Source organism: Bombus terrestris, chromosome 10 (genome assembly GCF_910591885.1).
Source record: "Bombus terrestris chromosome 10, iyBomTerr1.2, whole genome shotgun sequence".
NCBI lineage: Eukaryota > Metazoa > Arthropoda > Insecta > Hymenoptera > Apidae > Bombus > Bombus terrestris.
The window spans coordinates 15,184,257-15,209,433 of NC_063278.1; the positions used below are offsets into that span (position 1 = coordinate 15,184,257).

The 25,177-nt window shown below is 31.5% G+C and overlaps 3 protein-coding genes and 1 long non-coding RNA gene across 24 annotated transcripts in view; 2 read left to right on the plus strand and 2 right to left on the minus strand.

Moving 5' to 3' along the window:
* LOC100649678 (PDZ and LIM domain protein Zasp) overlaps positions 1-12,600 on the minus strand; it is a 25,773-nt gene extending 13,173 nt beyond the window's left edge. Inside the window, exons 1-7 of one of the 18 annotated variants that reach the window (XM_048409430.1) lie at positions 12,584-12,600; positions 12,256-12,332; positions 11,192-11,356; positions 10,897-11,120; positions 7,531-7,588; positions 3,741-3,896; positions 937-1,037 (exon numbers count right to left, since the gene is read on the minus strand). In XM_048409430.1, coding sequence (XP_048265387.1) covers positions 937-1,037; positions 3,741-3,865 — 226 coding nt within the window. In that variant the 5' untranslated portion in view covers positions 3,866-3,896; positions 7,531-7,588; positions 10,897-11,120; ... (1 more) ...; positions 12,256-12,332; positions 12,584-12,600. Of the gene's footprint in view, positions 1-936; positions 1,038-1,542; positions 1,590-2,163; positions 2,442-3,740; positions 3,897-7,530; positions 7,589-8,673; positions 8,698-8,767; positions 9,086-10,896; positions 11,135-11,191; positions 11,357-12,255; positions 12,490-12,583 lie in introns of those variants that run through there. The other 17 variants (XM_048409443.1, XM_048409442.1, XM_048409439.1 and 14 more) reach the window with 17 other exon arrangements.
* On the plus strand, positions 10,398-11,330 carry LOC110120230. The gene is made up of 2 exons (XR_002308880.2): positions 10,398-10,531; positions 10,854-11,330. It is a non-coding gene; the product is annotated as an uncharacterized LOC110120230 (long non-coding RNA).
* A 124-nt stretch (positions 12,601-12,724) lies between the features above and the next one.
* On the plus strand, positions 12,725-16,124 carry LOC100642234 (zinc finger protein 543). 2 transcript variants are annotated; one of them, XM_003403221.4, is made up of 5 exons: positions 12,725-13,051; positions 13,979-14,306; positions 14,436-14,708; positions 14,808-14,990; positions 15,077-16,124. In XM_003403221.4, exons 1-5 carry the CDS (start codon positions 12,887-12,889, stop codon positions 15,445-15,447), a joined length of 1,320 nt encoding a protein of 439 aa, XP_003403269.3. In that variant the 5' UTR covers positions 12,725-12,886; the 3' UTR covers positions 15,448-16,124. The 2 variants fall into 2 exon arrangements, with proteins under 2 accessions (XP_003403269.3, XP_048265384.1); XM_048409427.1 differs by lacking the exon at positions 12,725-13,051 and adding an exon at positions 13,423-13,838.
* A 1,373-nt stretch (positions 16,125-17,497) lies between these two features.
* On the minus strand, positions 17,498-25,153 carry LOC100652183 (S-adenosylmethionine synthase). Of its 3 annotated transcripts, XM_020868207.2 has the most exons (11): positions 25,007-25,153; positions 24,398-24,541; positions 23,969-24,322; positions 22,924-23,001; positions 22,569-22,691; positions 21,181-21,293; positions 20,030-20,173; positions 19,556-19,774; positions 19,287-19,469; positions 19,042-19,175; positions 17,498-18,955 (listed from the first exon to the last, which is right to left on the minus strand). In XM_020868207.2, exons 3-11 carry the CDS (start codon positions 24,081-24,083, stop codon positions 18,850-18,852), a joined length of 1,215 nt encoding a protein of 404 aa, XP_020723866.1. In that variant the 5' UTR covers positions 24,084-24,322; positions 24,398-24,541; positions 25,007-25,153; the 3' UTR covers positions 17,498-18,849. The 3 variants fall into 3 exon arrangements, with proteins under 3 accessions (XP_020723866.1, XP_048265706.1, XP_012175232.1); XM_048409749.1 differs by lacking the exons at positions 24,398-24,541; positions 25,007-25,153 and having other exon boundaries at positions 23,969-24,391; XM_012319842.3 differs by lacking the exons at positions 21,181-21,293; positions 24,398-24,541; positions 25,007-25,153 and adding an exon at positions 21,909-22,021 and having other exon boundaries at positions 23,969-24,391.
* Positions 25,154-25,177: the final 24 nt, after the last annotated feature.

The window sequence follows — 25,177 nt, forward strand, 5'->3', positions numbered from 1 at the left end:
ATGACTATTTGCATTTTATTGAAAAACATTTGGGGAACTGAGTTTCTAATATACTATGCTTATAATTGTAACTATAAGCGATAACTATAAACGATATTTTTAACAATTTGAAATCATTTGTAAAATAAATTTAATATACAGAATGTCTCCGAAATCATAGTACAAGAAGTGGGATGGTGATTCTGTATACAAAAATAAGTCGAAAAAGAAGAATTGAGGCGAATATAATGAGCCTTCGTTTTCGAGAGAAATTAGTTTGGAGATCCGTCAGCTGCCCCGTGTGGTAATTCTAAGTTTCGAGTTATCCGACTTTTCTTTCTGCTCGTATCGATGATAACATAGTCAGACAGGGCTATGCATGGAGCGGTTGACATTTTGAACACTTGTTACGTTAATAAAACGATTTTTAAAGAGTAATATCCTTATCCTTATTTATAAAATCATTTTTAATACGGATATTGTGAAAATAAGATGACAGTAATGACCTCGAAAGTTACAATTGGTACATGGACGCCTGACGTATCTTCAAACTTATTTTTCTCAAAAACGAAGCTTTAAACGAACAAATATTATTCTTCTTTTCCAATTTATTTTTGAAAGTGGAATCATCACCCGACTGCTTGCACCATGATTTCGGAGACACCCTGTATAAGTTACTTTATAACCTACTCTAACTTCGTCTCGAGAAAGTTCAATGTATTAAAAAATGGCAAATAACAGACGTTTTTCTAGAGTTAGACGTAATAGAGGACGTTCTATACGAGATCATTTACATTTTACATGATCACGTGAGGTCATTTACCAGACTATGTACAATATACATACACGTATATATTATCTGTCTTATTCTAGAGATAACGTCACATTGAAAAGACGCTGATTTAGTAACAAGAAACGACTTCTCGGAAAGAACTCGGATAATCTTTATTTACTTACTAGGTTGACCACCTCGTTGCCTTGCTTCTTCCTCTTCAAGCATTCGTAAGACCGCACTGTTTTGTAAATTCGCTGGTTTGGCGAGTTGATTGAAATCGATCCTGAAAAATTCATTAAAGTTCATATTTATTATTTAAATTATTCACCAATAAATATCAGGCAAACTTTCTATTTATATTACATAGTAAAAATAACTTTAACAAGCGAAGTACAAATGGTACTGCCATAAAATATAGCTATTTATATCTGAATAAGTGGGACATTGTATGCTCAAATTAGTAAGTTCATCTTTATTATTTACTATCACAATTTGTGGATTCGATATTTAGTAAAAGTATATTTATTTTAAACTATCCTATATAACGTTATCTAAGAAGGATATTGTTATTAAATTAATAAGAATATGTATATAAATTTCATCATACAGACAAAAGTGTAAAGAATCTAATACAATCTCTATTGATAACCTTTATTTTATTTTTTAATCTTCATTTGTCCCCCATTTTCGCAACTTAATGTATCCTTCGTGTATCAGATTGACAGAATGTGAATCAAAAGAAAAGATAAATAATTAATTTTTTCTTTTCGTCGTTCACACGCACTTACACTAATTCTCCTTCAGAGGTATCAGATTTCATTCGTAGGTCAAAGCTACCGAGAGATTGTTCTGTAAATGACGGAATAGTATAATCTTCTACCAGAAAAGTGTGTCGAATTGACAAGAGAGATGGGTGAGAGTTAAATTATGTTTAAATTTTCACCTGAAACCTTGACTAACGGCTGTACGATAAAATATAATATCCTCGACACTGAACATACATTATTGTCATACCTTCTCTTATTTGCGCTTTTTGCAAGCCTTGAATCTTTTCTTTATATTCTAATCTTCTTCCTAAAGATACTTAACTCTTCCTAAGCGAACGTACTTATAACGTAGTGCCCTTAAAGTATAAATTAGGACTTTCACGTTCGGCGCGTTTTTTAGTGGGTAAAGCCTTTAAGCAAATTCTAAAAAATTCCTATAACGTCTCCAAACGTTCTAAATTAAGATTGTTATAAAATTTTTAACGAACAATCACCCGTTTCGCTACATTCAATACAATTACGTAGTGCAAAGTAAAACACACGAAGTGTAGCGATAGTTATATAGCGAAAAGACACATTTACGTATTAAAGATTAAAAGAAACAAACACACGATACAATCGAAGAAAAGAATCGAGATTAACCTTACGATATCTGTAATTCTTTCTCACAGTTAATTCGACCAATTCCTTCAAACCGAACCAAACTTATCCCTCCTATTTGTTTCGATACAATTATATGACAAAGAATAAACGCAGCTAGTATCACCTGCTTTGGGCGAGCATGTTGATCACAAGGGAAGGGTTGACGATACAGAAGACAAGTCGTAAGTCGCGCGAGAAAACCGGTGGTGTACCATGCACACCGAGGCCACCAAACGCGAAACTAAGTCAAGTACGACAGCGTTCGCGAACTTTGCGCAACGGCTATAGGATTCGAGAGGGGTTTATTTCTAACTCGTGTGATTCGGTCTTCTGAAAATAACGGTCGACTCGCCAATGACGGCGAGAAGGCTGATTCATCGACTTGCAACCGGTCAGCAGCCACACGTTGACGGGAGGATCGATATGAATCCGTCAAACGACACACGTGGACCAGGTGCAGCCTATCTTGATCGACGCAAGGTGGTCGCGGTGCCAATGAATCCTCTGTCTTCTCATCTTCTCAACGTGTTTAACTATTCATCTTTAGAGACACTTCCGGATTCTGTTGTGTGCCACGAAATTGCCAATTTTAATTAGAATCGGCTAGTTAAATGTAATGTACAAATTGTTGGCTGGCTTTTTACGTAATACAGATTGACGTTTCGATTAATCAGTTTTTATATATTGTTCATTATTCATTTGTTATAATTACTTTGTTAAATTAGTTTGCTAGTTTAAACTAAGGGGCCATTTTAAACTTGAACAAACTTTTAGAATTCTAGAAATTCTACAGATTGCATAAAACGAAACAAAAATTTCGACGGAAATAATGTGCCGAAGAAGAAGAAATTAAATAAAAATGGTAACGACATATTCTGCACATATTATGAAAAGTTGTAAAGATTAAAGAAAGGATGAACTAATTATAGATTTTTATCGAGGTAACGTGTGATTTTCTATTTCAGCGATCTAAGTTATTCGGTGAGGGAAGAATTATTTTTGTCGATATTGTTCAACGCGTTTCTTTCCATTACTGCATGCTTATAGCATTGTGAATCAGCAGTACAATTATTTTTTAGCATTTGGAGAATTTACAACGAATAAAATAAACGAATTTAAAACGAATAAAATAATTACTCGTAAAATAACCCGGAAAATATGTAAAATGTGCCATGAAAACGAAAGTATCACATTTTCGTATTACATAATATTTAGTTAAAACGAATTATATATTATAAGTAAGATAATTAAATAAATTGTGTACTACTTTATAAGTGTATTATGTAGTGTGTGGGAAAATATACTATTGAAGTGTATGGTTGTATAGTTGTTTCTGAGAAATGTATACTATAGATTATACATACTGAAATTGAAATTGGATTGCTTTTTCTCTCTATTAATAGTTATATAACCAAAACCACGTAAATTACTTTTTGGCATGTGTAACGTAACGTAACAGAGAACAGAAGATATTTTCAAAAGTTACACTGCATATCGGATTTCGACGCAAATGATAAGTGGTGGCACAATTTGTATTGTTAAACTTATCAACCTTGAATATAGAAAAATCGACTTACCCAACTGCACCATTAGCTAGAACTTGAGTTTGCCTATCTAAAGTTTCCTGTATTGCTTGAGGTGAATACAAATTGATAGGAGAGTTGAATTGTTTGTTCACGAACATTGCCTTCTGCGCAGACATGCTTGTGCTTTTGCGCAATCACCTTTTAATTCTGAAAAATAACAAAAAGACAAAATTTACGTAAAAAGTTATATAAAACTCTAAAATTTGGAGAGAAAGTAGATATTTATATCTACTGTTATCGTTATTTCATCTATGAATCTATAAGTATTTTCATTTGATTATGAATTTTGCTAATAAGAAATAACTTACGTGTGACAATTTTATAGATTTTCTATAGTTGATATAATATTAAATATTTAAGTTTTAACAATTTTGTGTGCCTCGAAAATATTTTAAACATTTGTAATGTTGTATTATATGTATATCGATTACAGAATATATGTATATATATATATATATATGTACATATATAGAGAGAGAGCATACCATGTATCTATATATGTATAGTCCGTCACAAAAATATTCCTACATTCTAAAACCGAATAACTTTTTAAAAATAGGACCAAGCTACTTGAAATTTTTGGAGAGGTTACAGAAATTAGTTCACTAGATGATGTGTAAAAGAAATGTTGAGGAAATTGAAATTGGTAGGAATGGCAATGAAGATAGTAAAGGTCTCCTTATACAAATGTTGTAATAAAAATTTAAACAACACATTTTGAACATTTATATCAGTCATATACATGCTGAAAATTTTATCGAAATCGGTTAATACTGGTATAAGCTACGAACGGTTAAAAATGGTAAAAATAGCACTTTCTCGGAATTTTCAGCTTATTACTGTAATAAATTTAACTTGTTTTTGCATCGACCAATTTCGATACAATTCTCAACATGAATATAACTAACATAAATTTACAAAATATAGTTTTGAAATTTTCACTATAAATTCACAAAAAAGTTATACAAGGTGACCTTTTCTACTTTCGTCGCCATTCCTCCAATTTCAATCCTCTTAACATTTCTTTTACACGTTATCTAGTGAACTAATTTTTCTAGCCTCTCAAAAAAGCTCAAATCGTTTGGTCTAATTTTAAAAAAATTCCTCTGTTATAAAGGGTGTACCAATACTTTGTAACTTACTGTATGTACATAAAAGTGAAAATATTTATGTAATATATATATTCTGTAAAGAGTTCTATATCGGTAAACACATCCGTATCAAATTTGACATGAATAATATAAATATCCGGTAATTATTAGTACCTCATCCATCTCACCGATTTCAATGACTTTTAGATATGTCGCGGAAATCAACATTTTGAACAACTTTTGTCTATACATATAACCGCCGCTCGGCCTTAGTTTACAAGATATTCGCAAAAAATTGTAGGTATCACTATATATACCACAGCATATGGGTTAGCATTGGTTGACGGCCACTTTACAGCAACTGATACCTAACCAAAACCTATATACAAAAGCTATAAACAAAGGATAAGAATCAGATTTAGGTTGGGCGTTACATTATTCGGCCGTCATGAAGCAGCATTATTAAGCGCGTACGCTGTCACGGACGAACAATTGAAGATTTTTTGTAGACAACAATGTAAATGCAAAAATGCAAAAATGTTGCTTTTTATCGTATATATAATGTGCTACATGCCAATGGGAACATTATAGTACAGATTTTAAGAGCAACATCCATTTGTAAATAATTGGATCTGAACTTGAATTTGTAAATAAAGATTGTAAAAAAGGCTGATGCCACTGGTATGTTCAAGATCGCCTCTGTATAAAACGATATAAGTTAAACAATAGACATGCTAGAACACATGGACACTAAATATCACCAATTGTATAATTAATATAATAATATTTATATTATATTTATATTATATTAATTTATATTACAATAATTATTTTTCAGTTCTTACGCGGAACATTATAAAATATACTTTTATAATAAAAATAAAAAGATCTTGAAAAAGTATATTTTTTTTATACAAGTTATTTGGGGACAAATAGGATTCAGCATGTGCAAATTTAAATAAATGACACATTCATTTTTCTCTACAACTAAAAAGTAGAACAAACAGGCTTTTTTACACATTCTTCTGCTGATGAATTTTGATTACATTAATGCAAGGAAAAAGAAAATTTTTAATTTGAATTATTTTACACAAGATCTTACAATAGTCAAAACAAATTAAATTTTGAAAATAATCTTTAGTCGGGGGAGCTTCTTCTCGCATCTAAAAAATCTGATGTTTGGCACTTAAGTGTTGTCTATAAAAAGTCGTCTATAAGTAAATTCCACTTTATTGGTATCGATAGTTCTTTGCGAATATCTCTGAAAGTAAGCTCGACCGCAGGTTACATGTATAAGAAAAAGATGTTTAGAATCATGCCTCTGGCAATATATTAAAAAATCATCGAAATTGGTGTCGTGAATGAAATGTTAATATTACTGAATATTCTTCGGTAGCCTAGAAAAGATGTTGGGGAAATGAATGTGTAAAGTGAAATTTAAACAAGTAAGAATTTGAAGAAAAATATGAATATTAAAAAAATAATTTTACGAAGGTTTAACTTCTCAAGGAGAGATTCAACTACACCTAACCCCAAAGTTGAAAATATTTATCCTCTCAAAAGTCCGAGCGACGCATAGTTGCTCACTTTAACACACAACTAGGAAAATATATTTATTGGAAAGAAAATAATAAAAAAAAAGAAGAATAAGATACACGTAAAATATATCAAAGCCGTTTCTTGTAATATTTAGGCCGTATTTAATCATTTTGAATATATTCCAAAGAATTAATATTTGCTACAATTATTCGTTTACCTATTTCAGTCTGCCTTGTTAAAAATACAGAAATATAAAACAAAGCCCGTTTCTTTGAATAACGCTACACGACTTGTAAAATGCGCAAATATTGACCTTCATAAAGAAATGTGCACGTAACTATTTGTAAGTAAAAATAGGCATAATTAACATCTATGATATGGCTATTAGTCACGCTAACTATTTACCTTAAAATTGTCGCTCGAACAATGTTCACGAATCTGCGTATCACAGTATCCTTCGTAAATTGCTTACATATGTGGGTCAAATTAGACAGAATGAGCGGGGCATTTATATAATTATCGTTTGGCAAACCAACACGGAATTTCGATTAAATCATTCTGTTAATCGAACATTAATTAGCATCTGTGGCTAATTTAGTAAATTCAACGAATCTCTCGCGCAGTTTGCCGTTGTTGTTGGTCGAAATTATGTCAGTAATTAATTACGTGCCTACTGATCTCGATTCAACGATACATTACCCTGGATTGGCACGCGAATAATTGGAAGAATGAAATCGAATAGACCATAGATCTCGTAACGTAAATATCAGTAGCCAACGATGATTCATCGTCGAACTGAACGCATATTGTAACCAAGTATTATACAAACAACTTCGCAACAAAGTAGGTCACGAATCATCGCCGCACCTCGATGATTCGGGATCGTTCGCTGAGTGTTTGGATATTCGATATCCAAACCAAAGGTGATCGTTGTTGGAAAATTCATGCCAAGAAATATACAGGGGTGTATCGTCATCGTGCGGAAAGAGAGACAGTCAGAACCGCGAAATCTGAGCAAGTGATAGTCATTGGACATCTTCGTCATCTGACTCGCTATGTTATAGTACTGATTTCCTCCGCAATTCGCCACGTATACTTCGAGTTCACTGGCATATGTATATGACTTTTAGAAATAGAAACGTCTTGTTTACCGTGTACACAACCACTTGTGAGGGATGTAATAGCAGCTACTCTGATGCGTGGTAAGATCTAAAAAAAGAAGGCAAAGAACATGTATAATTTATAATATGTTTATAATAATTATTTTGTTATAGCAGAAACAGTAACAAAAAATTAAAAAAAGAATACAATAAGTATAAAATGTATTAGTATAATTGATAGTTATAATAATATCTTTAAAATTCGTTAATTCTTCACAATGTTTAAAGTCTTTCAAATATTTGTGATTTCTCGATAACAGCATTGTACAATATCCATTTTAATTTTTACATTTAAATGTCCATTAAATTTGCGATAATTTCACATAGAAATATTTAATGGCGGAGGAATTATTTCCAAATCTTACTTATATGCTGGTTCTGTCCTTAAAGTAAAAATTACTTGAAAAAGATGAAAGACAAAAGATAGATTTAAATTAAAATGAAAAATTATTTTGCCCTTTGTATTGCATTAATTCTAAAAGTTGAAGTATTGGATTGCCTTTACGATTAACGTAAAATTTGTTATCCTATAAAAATTTTCATATTTCTAGTTATTGTACATGTGTATAATTTCTCATTTATAAAACCTCTCAAATGCAATAATTATTTTGAAAACTTTAAGTTGTATTATCACAAACTAATATGATAACACACGATAAGTGGAATACGAATAAAGAATTAATAACTAGAGTAACTAATAGTGAAAATGAATAGAACAGGTTTGAAATGTATTATACAATACAAAACACACACGCACGCATGCACGCACGCACACACATAAAATAACGAAAAAACCCGATTACATAATCAAAAGATTATAAGTTTGATCGAATTGCTACCCCAATAAATAATAAAAAAATATTAATCTACTTCCAAATGTCTTTAGTATATTTTTTATTAAAGAAGAAAGAAAAGAATATAATTTGCGCATCCAAGTTACACAAAAGGAATAGAATATAATTTAAACCACCTGTTTTAGGATAAAATCTTGAACGGTTCGATCTAACATTTAGAAATGAAATGAATAGGTAAATTTCAGTAATACACAAAAGTCGATGACTCGAATCTGTCAGAGTGGAGGGATCTCGTATTCTATCAGTTGAATCTTCATGTCAGTTTGGAATTCGGTTATACCTATATCGTCGCTAATGACCGGAAACTTGGACGAAAACAGCGAAGAATTAAAAAACGAAGAGCAAAGAACAAAATAAACACGAGCAAAGCTCACGTTTATCTTACGAAAGTTTCAAATTCTCTTTGACGCGTCACTAGTGAGCAGCCACCGGTAGTCTACCGTAGTTATTTTTGCTACGAAATTCCTCCGAATATATCTGCATCGTCCGCAAAATCTCTACGTCTCCCTCTTTCCACTTCGTGACCCGGAGCATCCAATGGTACTTCTTGTATTAGATTACAGCGGAATTGGGGATTCGATAGCCGCTACCGGATACCGGAAAGCCGGCCAAGCCTTTCGAAAGATTCGGCGACAATTAGTCTCGGAAATCTGTGACGAACGCTGTTTTTCGAGACACGTACAATCTACACTACGTCCCTTTACATAACTGACATCTATTCCAAGCTCGTTCGTTGGTATTTAGACGATGCTTGTATCGTAGCCTGCTGGTGAAGATTCGATTTCGATCGTCACGTTGCGTCGGGCAATAACAAATCGTGCCAGTTTTCCAAAAAACCTTGTAGATACATAGTTTCACGTCTAAAAATGTTTGATCGTGTATTTTTTTTATATATATGTGTATAAGTATATAGATACTTCTCAGTATCTTACGTAGCCTGGCAATGTGACCAAAAATGTTCGAAACAAACTGGAACTTTGCCCTTGTTTTCTAAACAACCGTGTGACTTGTGTAGTTACTTATATGTTTGTGTCATCTATTTTAGCGCTAACTGTACAATAATGTCCTGCCTGTAAAAACTTTTGGCTACGTTTTCATATTGCAACGAACTTTTTCAAATTTCAAACAGCATTCTTCAAAATTCGAAATAATGAAATTGACAAACACTGAAATTTAATTTTCGAACAAAATACATACTTGAACTCTGATTCTTCTGTTTAGACTTTAAACGAATGAAAGCAATAGCAATGTAATGGTTATGTTTCTTAGAAGAAATTGTGAGTAAGTATATATCTTAAATAAAGTACATACGTGAATTCTGGTTGTTTTATTTAGAGTTCGGCAGAACGAAAGCGATAGCAATGAAACGGTTATGTTTCCTAGAGGCAATTGTAAATAGGTACATGTTTCGAGATTTAATATTGATAAAGGAGAAGACAAAACGTTTCTCGGTTCTGAGTCTACCGTCTAATACAGATAACATCGCTAATGTCGTAGTCGATAATACTCATTTGCAACGAATGTTACCAACAACCGCTTGAAAAATCAATTACTAGATACACAATTGTTGATATATACAATATATTCGATCGATTTCGTAATCACGCGTTATCGACGTCGACTACTGACGATTTTTCCTTTTATAGCAAATGTGAAGCTCTGTTAAGGTACATGGCATTCTCAAGGAAATAAAGCACAAGGCGGAAGCAAAACAAATTTTTGTTCATTTGCCATGTAGTATAGAGAAAAAGATAGCAAAACGTAGATAAGTTAATGGCGCAGGCGGAATATGTTTCTTATCGTTTCATGTTTCAAGCAAATATTTGAATATTCTTTAAATTGTACGATAAACGATTCGTCCGATAATAAAATAAACGGGAGTTTTCTGATGTTTTTATGATAAACGTGAAAAGTTATTACGAAAAATAAAATAAATAAAATAGAATACATTATTCTTTCAGTGAAACAGATAAAATGTACGATATAATTTTAGCCTAGTACGAATATCATTTGTAGTTTATACGCTCCTCAATGTCAGATAGTATTGCTTAGCGTGAAATACGTGGACACGTGAACTCTCGTTCGTTCCTGTCATCACCGAAAATTTTCAGATAGTAACACATATCATACGTTATTTTGTAAGTTGTAAATTGTAATAAACCTTGACGCGTATGTGTTATGACAAGTCGTTACGTCGAAACGCGATAAACTTCAAACCTATACCACGTGTATTTCTTTCTCTATAAAATACTACGTACTATCATTAAAAAATTGATTGAAATAAAGAATGTAGAGAAAATTAATCAAAATTAAAAACTCCTCGGTTTTCTATACTGCTTCAACAGGATCCGTTCGTAGATACGTATTTCGATTTTTCGAAGAATCCAAGATAAACTTTTGTTTCTCTGTTTCGCTTGTGAAATAAATCATCCCCTGGGTCACGAAATTCTGAGTTTACAGGATGAAAATGCGAAGCGTGACAATCACAGCAACGAGCACCTACCTTCGCGTTCGAACGCAAGGCACGCGGGTTTCTTGGGTGGCGAAACACACTGGACTCGGAAAAGCGAAAGCATCGGAGAACCAGCGAGAACCACCCCCTACCTCTCGGAAGAGCCGTCGAATCGTTCTCCTTTCCTCTTTTGACTTGTTAGTTATTTTCGACCCCCGTTCTCCACCAATCTCTTAACATCCAACGCCGACAACGCTCCTGGCAAACGTAGGAAACTGTTTTGCGTTTCCTGAAATTCTCTTTTTTCGAAATTGTTGACTATTCTCCAACAGACTTTGTTACTTACTGTTGCAATCAAACGTATGGATAAGGACGATCTTCTTTTGAAATGACGCACGTGTATCTCGTGATAATATTTTCTTCGTGTAATTTGTTTAATAATATTCGGTGTTATACGATTTGTTTCTTCTTCCTTTTAATGAACGGGCATGTAAAAATTGATATCTTCTGCCTGAAATATACCATATGAAATACAGATGTATGCTTACAATAGAAATTTCATATTTATATCACAGAGAAAACGGAAGCTTATTTTTAGATATCTACACACTTCCTCGCTGGTATTTTTAGGAAAGCTCTGTAAAGTATAGCGGATAAGAGATTTTTTGCGTACTTGTAAAGTTCGTAAAAATCTAAGTTTTCTGACGATACTAAAAATATCTCGATTAGATTATAACTAAAATAATTATAAAATTTAACTCTATACCCTAGAGTTAAATTATAAAATTACTTCAAAGATCACATTCTATGATTAGTATCGATTGGTATGCAACTTTTCAATGTTTTAGTTAATTGTATTTAATTTTACAAGATATCATATGAATACAAAACTCGGAATTTTCTATTTGATAACACCAATGCAATGCTATAAAAAATAATTAATTTATTTTTTATGGAATTTCCTTTTTCTAAAGAATCTAAAGATTTTATAAAAGAACGGCAATTTAACTATTTATATAATCTTACAGGTATATTGATGTAATATCTTGCTTGATAAATATCACGTAATTCCTCAAGTAAATCATTAATAAATAAGTAAAATTTTATATCTTAATCATGTTCGGTATGTTTCAAATATTTAAACAATTTCGCAAACAATTTTACAGAAAAATTTGTAAATATGTGTAAACTATAATATTTAAATGTTCACATTATGTACGACATTTAATTTTTTACCAAGAGAGTCAGATAACTAAAATATCCATAACTAAAATGCAATAATACTGTTATATGCGTTAAACACAAAAATTGCGTCGTACTTAATGTTTAACAACGATAATTTTCCATGTTAAAAGCGTTTCATTCTATTATTCGCAATAATGTGAAGAAGAAAAAAAGAATCAAACGTACCTGTTGTTACACATACCTCTGAACGGTCGATACTTCACCAAAGCTTGTCTGAATAAAGTTCATTACAAAGCCCATTTCTTCGGTCAGTATTACGACATAATAAGAATTACTAAATATGTTTATCCTTCTCTTCATCATCGCAATCAATAACAACAAATAAACTGCTACAATTATCAACAGTCCGATACAAAAAAAAAAAGGAACATGAAATAATTTCCTATAGACTTATATACAAAGGAATTCGAATATGCCACAGTGTGATAGCGAATGAAAGATCATTTCCCGCCGTTGGGAAGAATGGAAAATCAATAATAGTTACCGGCCTTACCGACTTTGCGATGATGAAGACCCTGAACGGTACAGCTTCTCTTTCATACTTAACCATCTTTCTCTTTCAGGCGCGTAGAAAGTTCACAACTGCATTCTCCATGTTGCTAAACTACAGCGCCGCACGTCCGCCATTGGTTAACCGTCGCTGCCGCCGCCACCGCCACCGCCGCCATTATAGATTCCGTTGTGTGTGACTGAGTCTCAATCTCCAGGACTTTCCAGGGAAATTTCTGTTTCTCCTCGACGTTCAGCGTGGAATAAAAACGGGACGAACGCGCACAAGAGCTTGCAGAACGTTAAAATGAAAACATACAGTAGAAAAAAGGGTGATAGCCCGAGCAACGTAATCATTCATGTGAACGAACTGTGCCGACTGTGCTTGGCAAAGGAGGAGGAGATGGTGTCGATTTACGACGACGAAACTATCCCATTATCTCTACGAATAATGGCTTGCGTTAATCTAGAGGTGAGTTGGAAGACTTGGCAGAACGAGCATACAATAGACTCAAGTTAGAAGAGTGTCGATTGCTTTTCTTTCATGCGTATATCGAAAGCTTATCGAAAAATAGGAATCTAGTTTATCTCTCTGCGTGAGATTCTCTCTGTCTCTATCTCTCTCTCTTTTACCCCACTCTTCGATTCTGCTTCGTATTTGTGAGAGCGTCACCCACACGTTCGTCACAATATACAGAGAATACTTCGTTCCTAATTCTAATGTAACGCTCGACACACTGCGCAAAGCAACTACCGGCTTTACCGAGTTATCGACTTTGCGTTCACGATACGTTGACGCCACCTTCTCTTTCATTACAGGAATCTAGACAAGGCATATCATTGCATTACAGATCGTTTACCCTACGAATTTATAGAAATCTGCAATGTTATAGCCAATGCCATTAGTGTTCTCAGTTTTCGCTTTATATCTGTTGATTCATGAACCTTCTGCCTCTTTCCTCCCAGTCCTTTATATCTTGAACTGCGATGAATTTAAATAAGTCAAAATACCCGATATATTTTCGCAATATCGTAAACATTTCTTTTCGCTCTATTATAACAAGATTTCCACGTATCTACTATTTTATTTTGACATCTCAAATATTTGACATTTCTTTATTGTTAGGTTAAAATAGCTTACAGCTTTCGAAATTCGTACACAATATAATTTTAACGACATCAAAATGTTTGTTAACTTATTTTTATATTTTTGAAGAAATATAAAATGTAAATACGTCAAAAATATAAGTATTTAGTACGTAAGTAGTACGTTATTCACATTTGCGTTATTATTTTACATAGAGCAATGAGTAATAAAAATCTCAACTGAATTGTAATTCAGTTCTTATAATCTTATATATAAAGAATTGAGTAATGATTAATGTTTCTTATATTGTAGGTATATGAAGAAGATGGTCTTCCAAACATGATCTGTTATCCATGCAAATATCAATTGGAAAAGTCCTACCAGTTTAAAAAAAAATGTGAAGCTGCTGATGCTAAACTTCGTAAGCATATGAAATTGATTCAACAATTAACTGGTCAAGGTGAAGAAGGAGAAAATCAGGATAGTAATAGGGAAGAACTAAAGGATTCTTCCAGTGGAAAATCAAAACAAGTTAAACAGCTGTTAGCTGATTTAGTATCAACTAAAGGTGACAGTGGACAAACAGATGGAGATCCGATTGAAGTAACGGAAGAAGAACTTGTTGGTGGTTACATCCTAGGTACTAGGATTATGTAATCCTTAATTAAATAATTAAATTTACATATTAAAAAATATTTGCTATTAGGATTTAATTCTTATATGATTCGGGTTTAAAGTTTATTAAAATATTTGACTTTATCAAATATAGGTATGAATTCAGAAAACTTAGAGATGGAAGAAACAATGTCCGAAGATCCAGAAAATATTACATTAGTACCTGCGGAGGAACGTACTGCAAAAGCACGTTGCACGATACGTACAACACGTATTAAGCAAGAACAGGAATCTGAAGATGAAGCGGAAGAAGTACAAAGAGCAATTGCAAATGCTGACCACAAAAATGTTTATATGATGGAAGTTACGAGTAACAGTTCAGGTCAAGGAGAATCCTTAAAATTACAACCAATCGGAGATACCATGGGTAAATAGTACATATAATTTCCCAACAGAACATGTTATTTCCCAATAACATGTAATGTTAGTATTTATACAAATTTGTAAGATATTCTGTTTCTTATAGTCGAAACTAGTGAAGAGTTAAAAGTGTTTCAATGTGATAAATGTCCAAAAGCATTTACCCGAAGAATAATGTTGAAAAGTCATCAGTCTGTTCACTCTACACAAAGAGGTTTTACATGTCAAGCTTGTGAAAAATGGTTCCCTACTAGATCAGCTTTGGTCAGACACGAACGTACTCATACAGGTGATGAAAAAAGTTATTAAGAGATTAAATAAAAATGAACGTTCAATTTTTAACTTTTAAAGTTATATTTTATATATTTCATATAGGTGAAAAACCGTTTGGTTGTAACATTTGTCATCGTGCCTTCGCACAGAAAGAAATTTTACTTCGACATCTCATGACTCATTCTGGTCAAAAACCATTCCAATGCCAACATTGTGAGAAGAGCTTTACTCAACGAGAAGCGTTGAAGGTACACATGAGAAGGCATCAAAAGTTGGATCCAAATGATATACAGTTACACCATTGCCAACTTTGTCCTAAAGCCTTTTGTCATGCATCTGGACTTAGCAGACATTTAGTTACACATACTGGCAGAACATACAAGTGTGTAGAATGTGAAAAATCTTTCACTGATAAAAGTTCGCTGTTAAGGCACAGTCGTATCCATGCACCTAAAAAAATAATGACAAATTAAATTTCCCTTACGAATTGCATATCGTATTGTTTATAAAATCGGTCGTCATTAAATTAAAAAAACATTTCTGTAGAATTTTTTTTAATCATGTATGATAATAGCTTTCTTATTACTGTTAGTATAATATATAATAATATATTAAATATATAATAATATATTATTATATATTATATATTATATATAATATATATTATATATAATATATATTATATATAATATATAATAATATATTATTATATATATAATATATAATAATATATTAAGTATATCTTAACTAATACTTAGCACTAATTCAATTCAATAATTCCAAGTATATTTCTACCTAGTTATGTTAAAACTATTTGACTGGAGTATATTGAATGATTCATTAATAGTACCGGTTATATGTTATTTTTAAATGCATTAAATGCAAAATTGCAGCATATTTTTATTTTATTAAATATGCAATGGAACTTATACATCTTTTGATCTGATATACACTACACTACATTGTTATAACATTTCAATAAGTTATATTTTATTAAAATGTAAATCAGTGACAGTATTCTAGTAAAACGTTTTTTTTATAAAAAATTTGTTCCTTATACATATTTTCATGACATTTATATTGTATACAATTCTATGTATTTGTATGTATATAACTTTAATTATAAGAATATAATTAAATATCTTATGTCTTTCCATATTGTTTTGATCATTCCCAATTAAATTTGTAAAATAATAAAAATTGTACATAATATACATTACAATAAAAATTACAATAAAAATATAAAATTAATAATTATATATATTACTAAATACAATACGCATATATATGTATATATATATATATATTACTTGCTCATAAATGTATTCAATATATATTATATTTTAAATATATATATATATATGTATATGTATATATTACTTGTTGATAAATATATTCAACATATACTACATATTAAGCATATACATACATGATGGATATCTAATCATTAATTTTATGAGAGAGAAAGAGAGAGAGACAGTTTGCTTTGCTTATATAATTAATTGTTCAAAAACATATTTTTAGCATCTGTTTCTTAGTTTTTAAAAAACAAAATATATTCTAATGAACAAATTTTAATTCTTTAACTTCTCCTTATATTTTAGAATATAATAACACGAATATTGTATTATGTTATTTCTATAATATATTATAATTTGTTTGTCAGAGAATTTTCCCACATAATATGTTTATAAAATGCTCATATAATGCCACATAGAATGCTCGTAAAATACTCAATTTATGACAAAAACACAAATTATTCTTTTCTAATATTCAATACTTTGTCATTTATGCCAAACTATTCATCTACAAGATCTATTATAATAAATTATTACATATCTGTAATTCCTAAATGAGATTATATTATTTATTATTTTTTATTTATTGTTGCTTAGTCTGTGCCTTTCAGCTTTGGACGAACTTCCGGTTTTATATCTTTAAATGAGATTATAATTTGTCCTCAAAAGTTTATCTGCTTTTTAGACAGAGTGTATTGAAATGTTAGTTATAATAATAGTTAGCTAATAATTAATACAGTATATTAGTAAGGATTTATCCAAGCTCTATTTTTATACAATTTCCAAATATGTAGCATCATACAATACATATGTAATAAAATGAAGAATATATATTATTTAAATTATTATATTTGTAATGAATTTTGCTATAACTATGCTATGTATTAGTATATTCTTAATTCTTTAAATACTGCAAAATCATACATTTTTATATATTGGAAAATAGTAATATGCGAGCTGCATCTAAAAGATAAAAATTTCATTTTATATTTTTTTGTTATCATCGAAAAAGACAAGTATTTATGAAAATGCAGAAGTTATTTATTAATTTTTCTGATTACAATTACTTGCAATTTGCTGCGAAATAGAGCTCTAATTTAAGAATCTTTGACTAAACATAGCTTTATTTGTATTTATTAAATTATAGAATATCATTATGAGAAAGTACAAAGGGAATTGTTAACCTGTAAATTGTTTATAACAAAAAATGAATTACAGTTTAGCCTTTTATTAAAAAATCTTTTTTATTATGATTTGCATATAATGATTTTGTGCATCTTTACACTGCCAATACCATTACACGATAGATCGTTACATCAATCTAATGGAACGAATTTACTAAATTTCATTTACATTTTTGTTGATTTAAAATACGATAGTGTTACAGATCTTCACACTACAACTTGGAAAAATCGTATAATTTTCGAGCTCCGCTACGCAACCTGTACTAGACCTCCATAAAATAAGGTCTAACATTTGATTTTGCATCATTTGTTATACAGTTGCAAGATCGATAATATTTATAATATAATTATCTATTCAAACGAAGCAAAGAGGGAAAATGCATGTATGTATATATAAATATATGAGAGATAGTAGTATCGCAATTACCTAAATTCAAACGTAATTGAAAAATTTGTAGTGCTTTAGTTAAGAAGATTTAAATAAATGCGATATTATTAACTCCTCGTCAATATTATATTGAATTATGTCATGAAAGTTTTAAACAATATGAAAAAAAACTTCATTTATAATTGGTCACTTTAATTACTTCGTTTCCCCACTTTGCTAAAAGTTAATGTACATAGTTATTACCATTTTATATTTGCACTCGAACGATAAATAATTCTAATGAACAAACGTACATGAAAGCATAGTTACTATTAACAAGACTTGCTAGAATAGATGAACGCAAGGTATTAAAATGTTACGTTAGTATTTTAAAAGCAAATTGATCTTTCATGTACATTTATACACAGTATTAAAACATTGCTAAAAATTTGATATTTTTATCTCAAATGTTTGTTTACAGGCACGCTCTGGTCTAATGTTGCCAATTTATACATTTTCCAAATACAGAATGTTTATCATTCCAAGTATTATTGTTCTTTTACCATTTTAACTTCCAACACACACTGTTTACAAGCCATGATAATGAGTTGTATCACTGGTAAATAAACAATCTTACGTGACTGTCACAAGTATATGTGTAAGTAACAGACTCATACAGGCTTAGTTCACCTTTCCCTTTGCCGATAGTTTCATTATATCTAATGTTTGATAAACATCAACTCAGTTTGCGAATAGTAAGAAAAAAAAAATTGCTCTTGCCTATATGCTGGATCAAAAAAATTTGTACTATATCGCATAATACCAAGAACTTCATGATGTGGAAAAATCTAATATGTCATTTTTCCGGCTAGTACTAAATTGGCAAAAGGAATTGATGGACTCGGTGAAGTAACGCGGAGGTCGGAAAATCTCGGAAAACATTTACGAGATATATGATTATTGAGAACGACTTGATAGACGTTTTACAATAAGAAACGTCAAACTGATTTAGGATCTATGCTCTCATCAATCGAGAATTAGAGTTTTTGGTTGTTCCCAAGTGAATCCTTCTCGGCCAAAATGTCCATAAGTACTAGTTTGCTGATAAATGGGGTTACGAAGATTCAGCTCCCTAAGAAATGATTATGATACTATTTATACAACATTCTTGGTTATTTATATTCAAAATATAGTATAAGGTATAGTAATATTACTTACTTAACGATTTTCCCAGGTCGTAAATCGAAATTTTTATTGACTATTCCTAGAAGTTCGTGTTGAGATAATTTAGAAGTACCATAATCAAAAACTGTGATTGAAAGAGGTTCTGCTACTCCAATAGCGTAAGAAACCTAAGAATTCATTGTGAACATGTATGTTTTCATCAAAAAGTAAAATGTAGTAAAGAAAAAGATGTTATTTTAATGAATGTTACAATAATAGAGAATAATAATAATCTGTACCTGTACAAGGCATCGTCTGCAAAGACCAGCTTTTACTAAAGATTTAGCAACCCATCTCGCTGCATAAGCAGCAGATCTATCAACTTTTGTGAAATCTTTACCAGAAAATGCACCACCGCCATGAGCCCCCCAGCCACCATATGTATCGACTATTATTTTGCGACCAGTCAGACCAGCATCACTCTACAAATAAACAGAGAAGTATAAATATTATTAAAAGCATTTCACAGAAAGTTGATGTAATTTAATGTAAAAAATTTGTATTTTACCTGTGGGCCACCAATAATAAACAATCCACAAGGATTAACATGGAAGATCGTTCTATCATCTAGATACCTTGCTGGGATAACCTCTTTAATAACTTTTTCCATGACTGCTTTGCGTAATTCTTCCAAGCCAATTTTTTCACTATGTTGTAATGATACAACCACTGTGTGAACTCTTATAGGTACACAGGCACCACGATCCATTACATATTCGCAAGTGACCTATTGTATAATATTAACAGGAAAAAAAGTTATTAGAAAAAAAAGATTGTATTTGAGAATATCAATATATCATTTACAAATTATTCTCAGTAATGTCTTTTAACATCATGGCATTCAAGAGTAGCAAATACTATGTGACATCATTGAATAATATTAAATGAACTTTAATGTTAATATAAATCATTTTAATAAATACTTTCAAATTTTACTACATTTGAAGGAGACAATTGTGCAATTTATTAATTAAAATCATACCTGTGTTTTTGAATCTGGTCTTGCCCACCATAATTCACCGCTTCGTCTTAATTCTGCTATTTTTTGGTTTAACTTATGTGCTAATACAACAGTTAGGGGCATACATTCATCAGTTTCATCCGTTGCATATCCAAACATCAAACCCTAGGAGAAAAATTTAAGTTATTTCACCCAAAATTTATAAGGTATGGAATTGAAGCAGGAGAAAGATTTACTGTGCTTTTAATTAACTTGCAATATTATGTAAATTTGTAAATTATGTAAATTTGGAGATTAAGCATTAATAAAGTAATAAAGTGCACACAACATACAGTTAAAAATTATGTGTTAATTTACACTCAGAATTTGCAGGAATTGTAATCTATGATGTACTGAAAATTTTTAAAAATAATATGTGAGGGAGGTGTCATACAGAGCAGAATTACTAAGATATCGAATCAACTATATTCACTAATTTGTTTAGTAGCTTTTGTTACATTCTTGTTTATAACACATTTTAATGATAACACGAACTTATGGAGATAATAGCTCCAAACTTGACTAAAATAATTAGATACAGATATAAGACCAGGTTTTGAATAATTGGTCATATATTTCATGATATTTATGCAGAATAAAAATGTGGAACTGTAGTATGCAGAAACAAATTTAGATACAGTTACATATAACATAATGCAAATGTTAATGAATATTTCTAACAAAGAAACAGTGATAAATAACACTTGAATATTGTTTGTTATAACAATCGGTGAAAGGATAAAAATTGCATTAAAAACCAGCAGAAGATACAAAAAATAAAAAAGAAAATAGAAAGGAAAATTAGATATGGGAGTAAGCTTTAATGGTTTAGACTCTTAGAGATGCCTTCACCAATACTATAATAATATTAATAAGAAACTAATATTTTATGCTAATGCTATTCTACATACAGGGTGGGAAGAAAGAGGAAAAAAAATAAGTTACAGAATACCATTACCAAAACTAAATATGTGCCTACGATAATAATGAGGTAAACAAGACGAGAGTAAGAAAAGAGTAACTAAATATGCACATATTGTTCAGAAAGCTAAGAAGGAGTAACTACATTGGCATTAGATAAGACAGAAAGAAGAACAGAAAATTCAAACGAACAGATCAAAATGTTAATTGACCTGATCTCCTGCTCCGACTTCTTCATCACTACGGTTTTCATGAACTCCTGCTGCAATATTTGGTGATTGGGCGTCAAGCGCCAGCAGAACACTGCAAAGCTTGAAGTCAAAACCTGTAGAAATTATACGAATGAGATATAAATGTTTGCTGCTATGAATATCAATACTCTCATTACACCGATGCGTCACTGTTTTGTATCCCAGTTTACTCTGCTGTTTCAAGATAATAAATTTCCTTGCTTTAAAAAAAGTTAAAAATAAATTTATTTTGACCTATTTAAGTATAATACTATATAAAATCTTTTTCTTTAGCCGATATATTGTGTAATCCAAAACCTAACTAAAATACATAAAATGTATGAAATAGTGTTATATGAAATAGAATATTGTTACATATTTCATAGTGACAATTATTGTGATTTTTATGCAGTGATGAATTTCTCTAACCTAGAATCCCTATAATATACAAGTAGGATTTATTTATATATAAATCTTCCTGATAAAATAAATTCTTATATTATAAAACATGTACTTCCTGTATCTGAATAAACACAGTACTTGTTTGCATACACAGATTCACACATTCACACATAACATGAGGAAAGTGTATGTTATAAAAACTATAGAATGTATCATAAGAAAGAGGGGAGAGGGTAAAGCAAAAAAAAGGAGAATGTTATTGAATTATATGGCTGCTCTGCGGCCCGGGCTGAGAATGGGTTATGTACCTGATCACCTGCACCCACGTCCTTCTCTTCCCTGTCCACATGAACACCATCAGCGATATTTGGAGATTGTTGTTCGATCGCCACCAAAAGGTTCAACGTACGCCAATCGAATCCTGCCACGATCATGATATGCTTACGTTACATATTCATACGTGTTCTTTTACTTATTTTTTCCAAAAAATAATGAGCAGGATATTGGTCATCGATCGAGTCATGGAATTTTCTCTAACACTTTCCTAACGTGTATGTAGCGTAAGGCACATCTCTTTGTTATAAAAAAATATATATTTATCTAAATTATACAAATACATTTTTTAATAATTTAATAAGTAAAGACAGTAGGTATAATAAAAATCATATTTAGTGTCGGAAGCTTTCGTGCCATGATTCGACCGTGTATTTATAAAATCTGAGTCTGGAGAACCAAATGAGGCGAATTTTGTGAAGGATGAGATAATAAAGATAATAGAGATAATCATTCCGGCCACAGGGCATGTGTACATAGAAGATGGAAATCTTTTATGTTAGCAAGGAAAACTTCAAATGTTTTAGATGTACAGATAAAATAAATTGAATAAAATTTTAGGGGAATGAAAGGGTTTAACAAACATACATCACTGAAAAGAGGAAACACGAAGAGCAAATAAGAATATTTGTTACCTTTTGAAGAATCATCATATCCAATGTGCTTAACAGTATCCCGAACAATTTTTTGATAGTCTACCACAGCTTTTGATGTAATTTCTCCACATAACAGTATCATTCCTGTTTTTGTTACAGTCTCTGAATAATCGAAAAATATAACATATAAAAATAAGAATTAGAAATGAACATAAACATTTGATGACTGTTAAGTAACAGCTTAAACTATAGACACTATATCAAGTACTAGATCCCTTCAGAGTTCTATGGTTCAAAATTAACTCAAGGTCATACTGACTAACTTATAAATAGAGGTTATGACACCACTGATTCAGTTTATTTGAAAAATTAGGATCATTTTTAGAAAACTCACCACAGGCCACTTTTGCATCAGGATCTTGTTTTAAATGTGCATCTAAAATTGCATCACTTATTTGATCACACATTTTATCTAAAAAAAAAGAGAAAAAAAAATTAAACGGACTATAACTATAGAATAGAAGTGGTTTTAAATTTATATCTAGCTAACTTTCTCTCGAATTATTGGTATATGTAATTTCTATATAGATGTATGAATTTTGAAACAAATAGATATATATTTGTAGAAACAATTGCATAATCAGAAAATGGAATATATGCTAATTGATTTAAACTTCTTCCATACATATTTGTAAAATTTTGTTAAGATGTTTGGTCGAACCAATATTGCAAGTCTGGTTTTGTAATAAATCAATCGGAAATAATATCTAATTACTTTTTGAATGAAAATTCAGATTTTTACTTTAGAATACATAAAATAATAAATAATTGAAAGGACTACAATAATCCAATCAAGATTCATGACTAAAAGAATATGTATTAACTACGCTTGCACGTGAGAAACGATACTTGATATAACTCGGTATAAAAAAATTAATCGAGTTCTGTATATAATTCATAAGTGAATTTAGAAAGCTGTTCAACATATGATTAGAGGAGAAAAAGGATGAAGAATTTAAATGTAAGGGGAGAAATGTGGAGGATATTGAAGATAAAAGTGGATTGCGATATTCAGGAGCACATGGCGACGCCGATGTTCTTGCTTCTGCTCTGATAGCAATCGGAAAAATGTGCTGTTTAAACGCATTGATATTCTGTATTTGGTAAGCATAAAAAAGAGAATCGAAGAAACAAATAAATCGCAACGTAACACCATCCTCGCATTTCGAAGCTTTTAAGGAAAGTAAGAAAGCGCGAAGAAAGGGTAGAATCGCGGCGTGCGCACGCGGTATATACATATGTAAGTATGTGTGGTTCGTTCATCGAGTTTCATGGCGGCACACGCGGCTCACCGACATGGAACTTGAGACGAACTACCACGATGTCGTCCAAAATACACAAGAGTCATGAAACGAACGCATACTTTTTAGGCTACCTACCTGGATGGCCTTCGCCAACGGATTCTGAAGTAAAAAGGAAACTGGTATCCTGTTGTAGCTCGGGCGGCGTGTGCCCGTTAGCGTATCCATTCATGTGATGAGCGGTCTCCGGCATTTTCTTTCTTTTCGTGATCGTGGATACAGCCTTTGGTTTCTTTTGTCTACGCTCAAATGCTTCGTCCACGTGTTGCAACTCTTTTGACACGTTCAGTTTGTCTGACGTCGTTAATAGTTGAAGAAAGCAAGGAAATTCGGTCCTAAGTTCAGTCTATACCCTACTTTGGTTTTGCACGAGCCAACCTTACACCAGCACAGCACACAACGTAACAGCCAGGCGAGCGCGGAGCAAATGCACTATGGTACAGTGTAGAAGTAGAAAGTGAAAGAGACTCCCCACCCTCTGGTAGCCGTTATTTATAACTTCGGTACCTTCGTCGCTTCGTTCGGCTAATCTCGAGTCACGTGACGCTCGATCATCCAGGAGATGAAATCGGCGCGGAATTCGATTAGATTCGCCTGAAATGTTACTTTCACCGTTCCCGATTCGATGTCTTATCCACGTATTTAATACTTCTGCAAAAAAAAGTGTTACGTTCTGCGATAAAATTGTTAATAAACTTGTTTATATTTGCCGACTACTAATAACATTTATATGTAACACGAAATGCAAGCGTTTCTCTCAATATTAGAAAAAAAACAACTCTACTTTAGAAATGATTAAAAACTATTGTTCCTTATCAATATAGTACAGTATCGTAGAGTTTTGTAGATACATTCATGTGCTACATTCTTAAATCGTTATTCTTCTTTTCGTTCGTTACTTTATCTCTTTTTTTATGTGTAATCTTACTATGAATATAACTTGTCGAGGTAACAACGAAAGCTCGAAACTTGTTACATCAAACGGAACTGATATAACGAAATTTTCACGATTTTTATAATCACACATCAATGATCTTGTCACTGATAGTATACTTGTGTAAATTCGTAATTTCCCATACGGATTATTATATTAATCGAGTGAAAAGTATTCGTCACCTTGTTAATATAGCGTTCCGAGTCTTCGGAAAATCGATGTTATGCGATTTGTTCGAATGGAAAACTTTCAAAGTATAACGGGATAATTGTATATTGAACTTTGAGCTATGAGTTGAGGTCGACTTGAATTATTATCAAGCTGCAGTAAATACGCTTTGTGTGTTTCCTTCG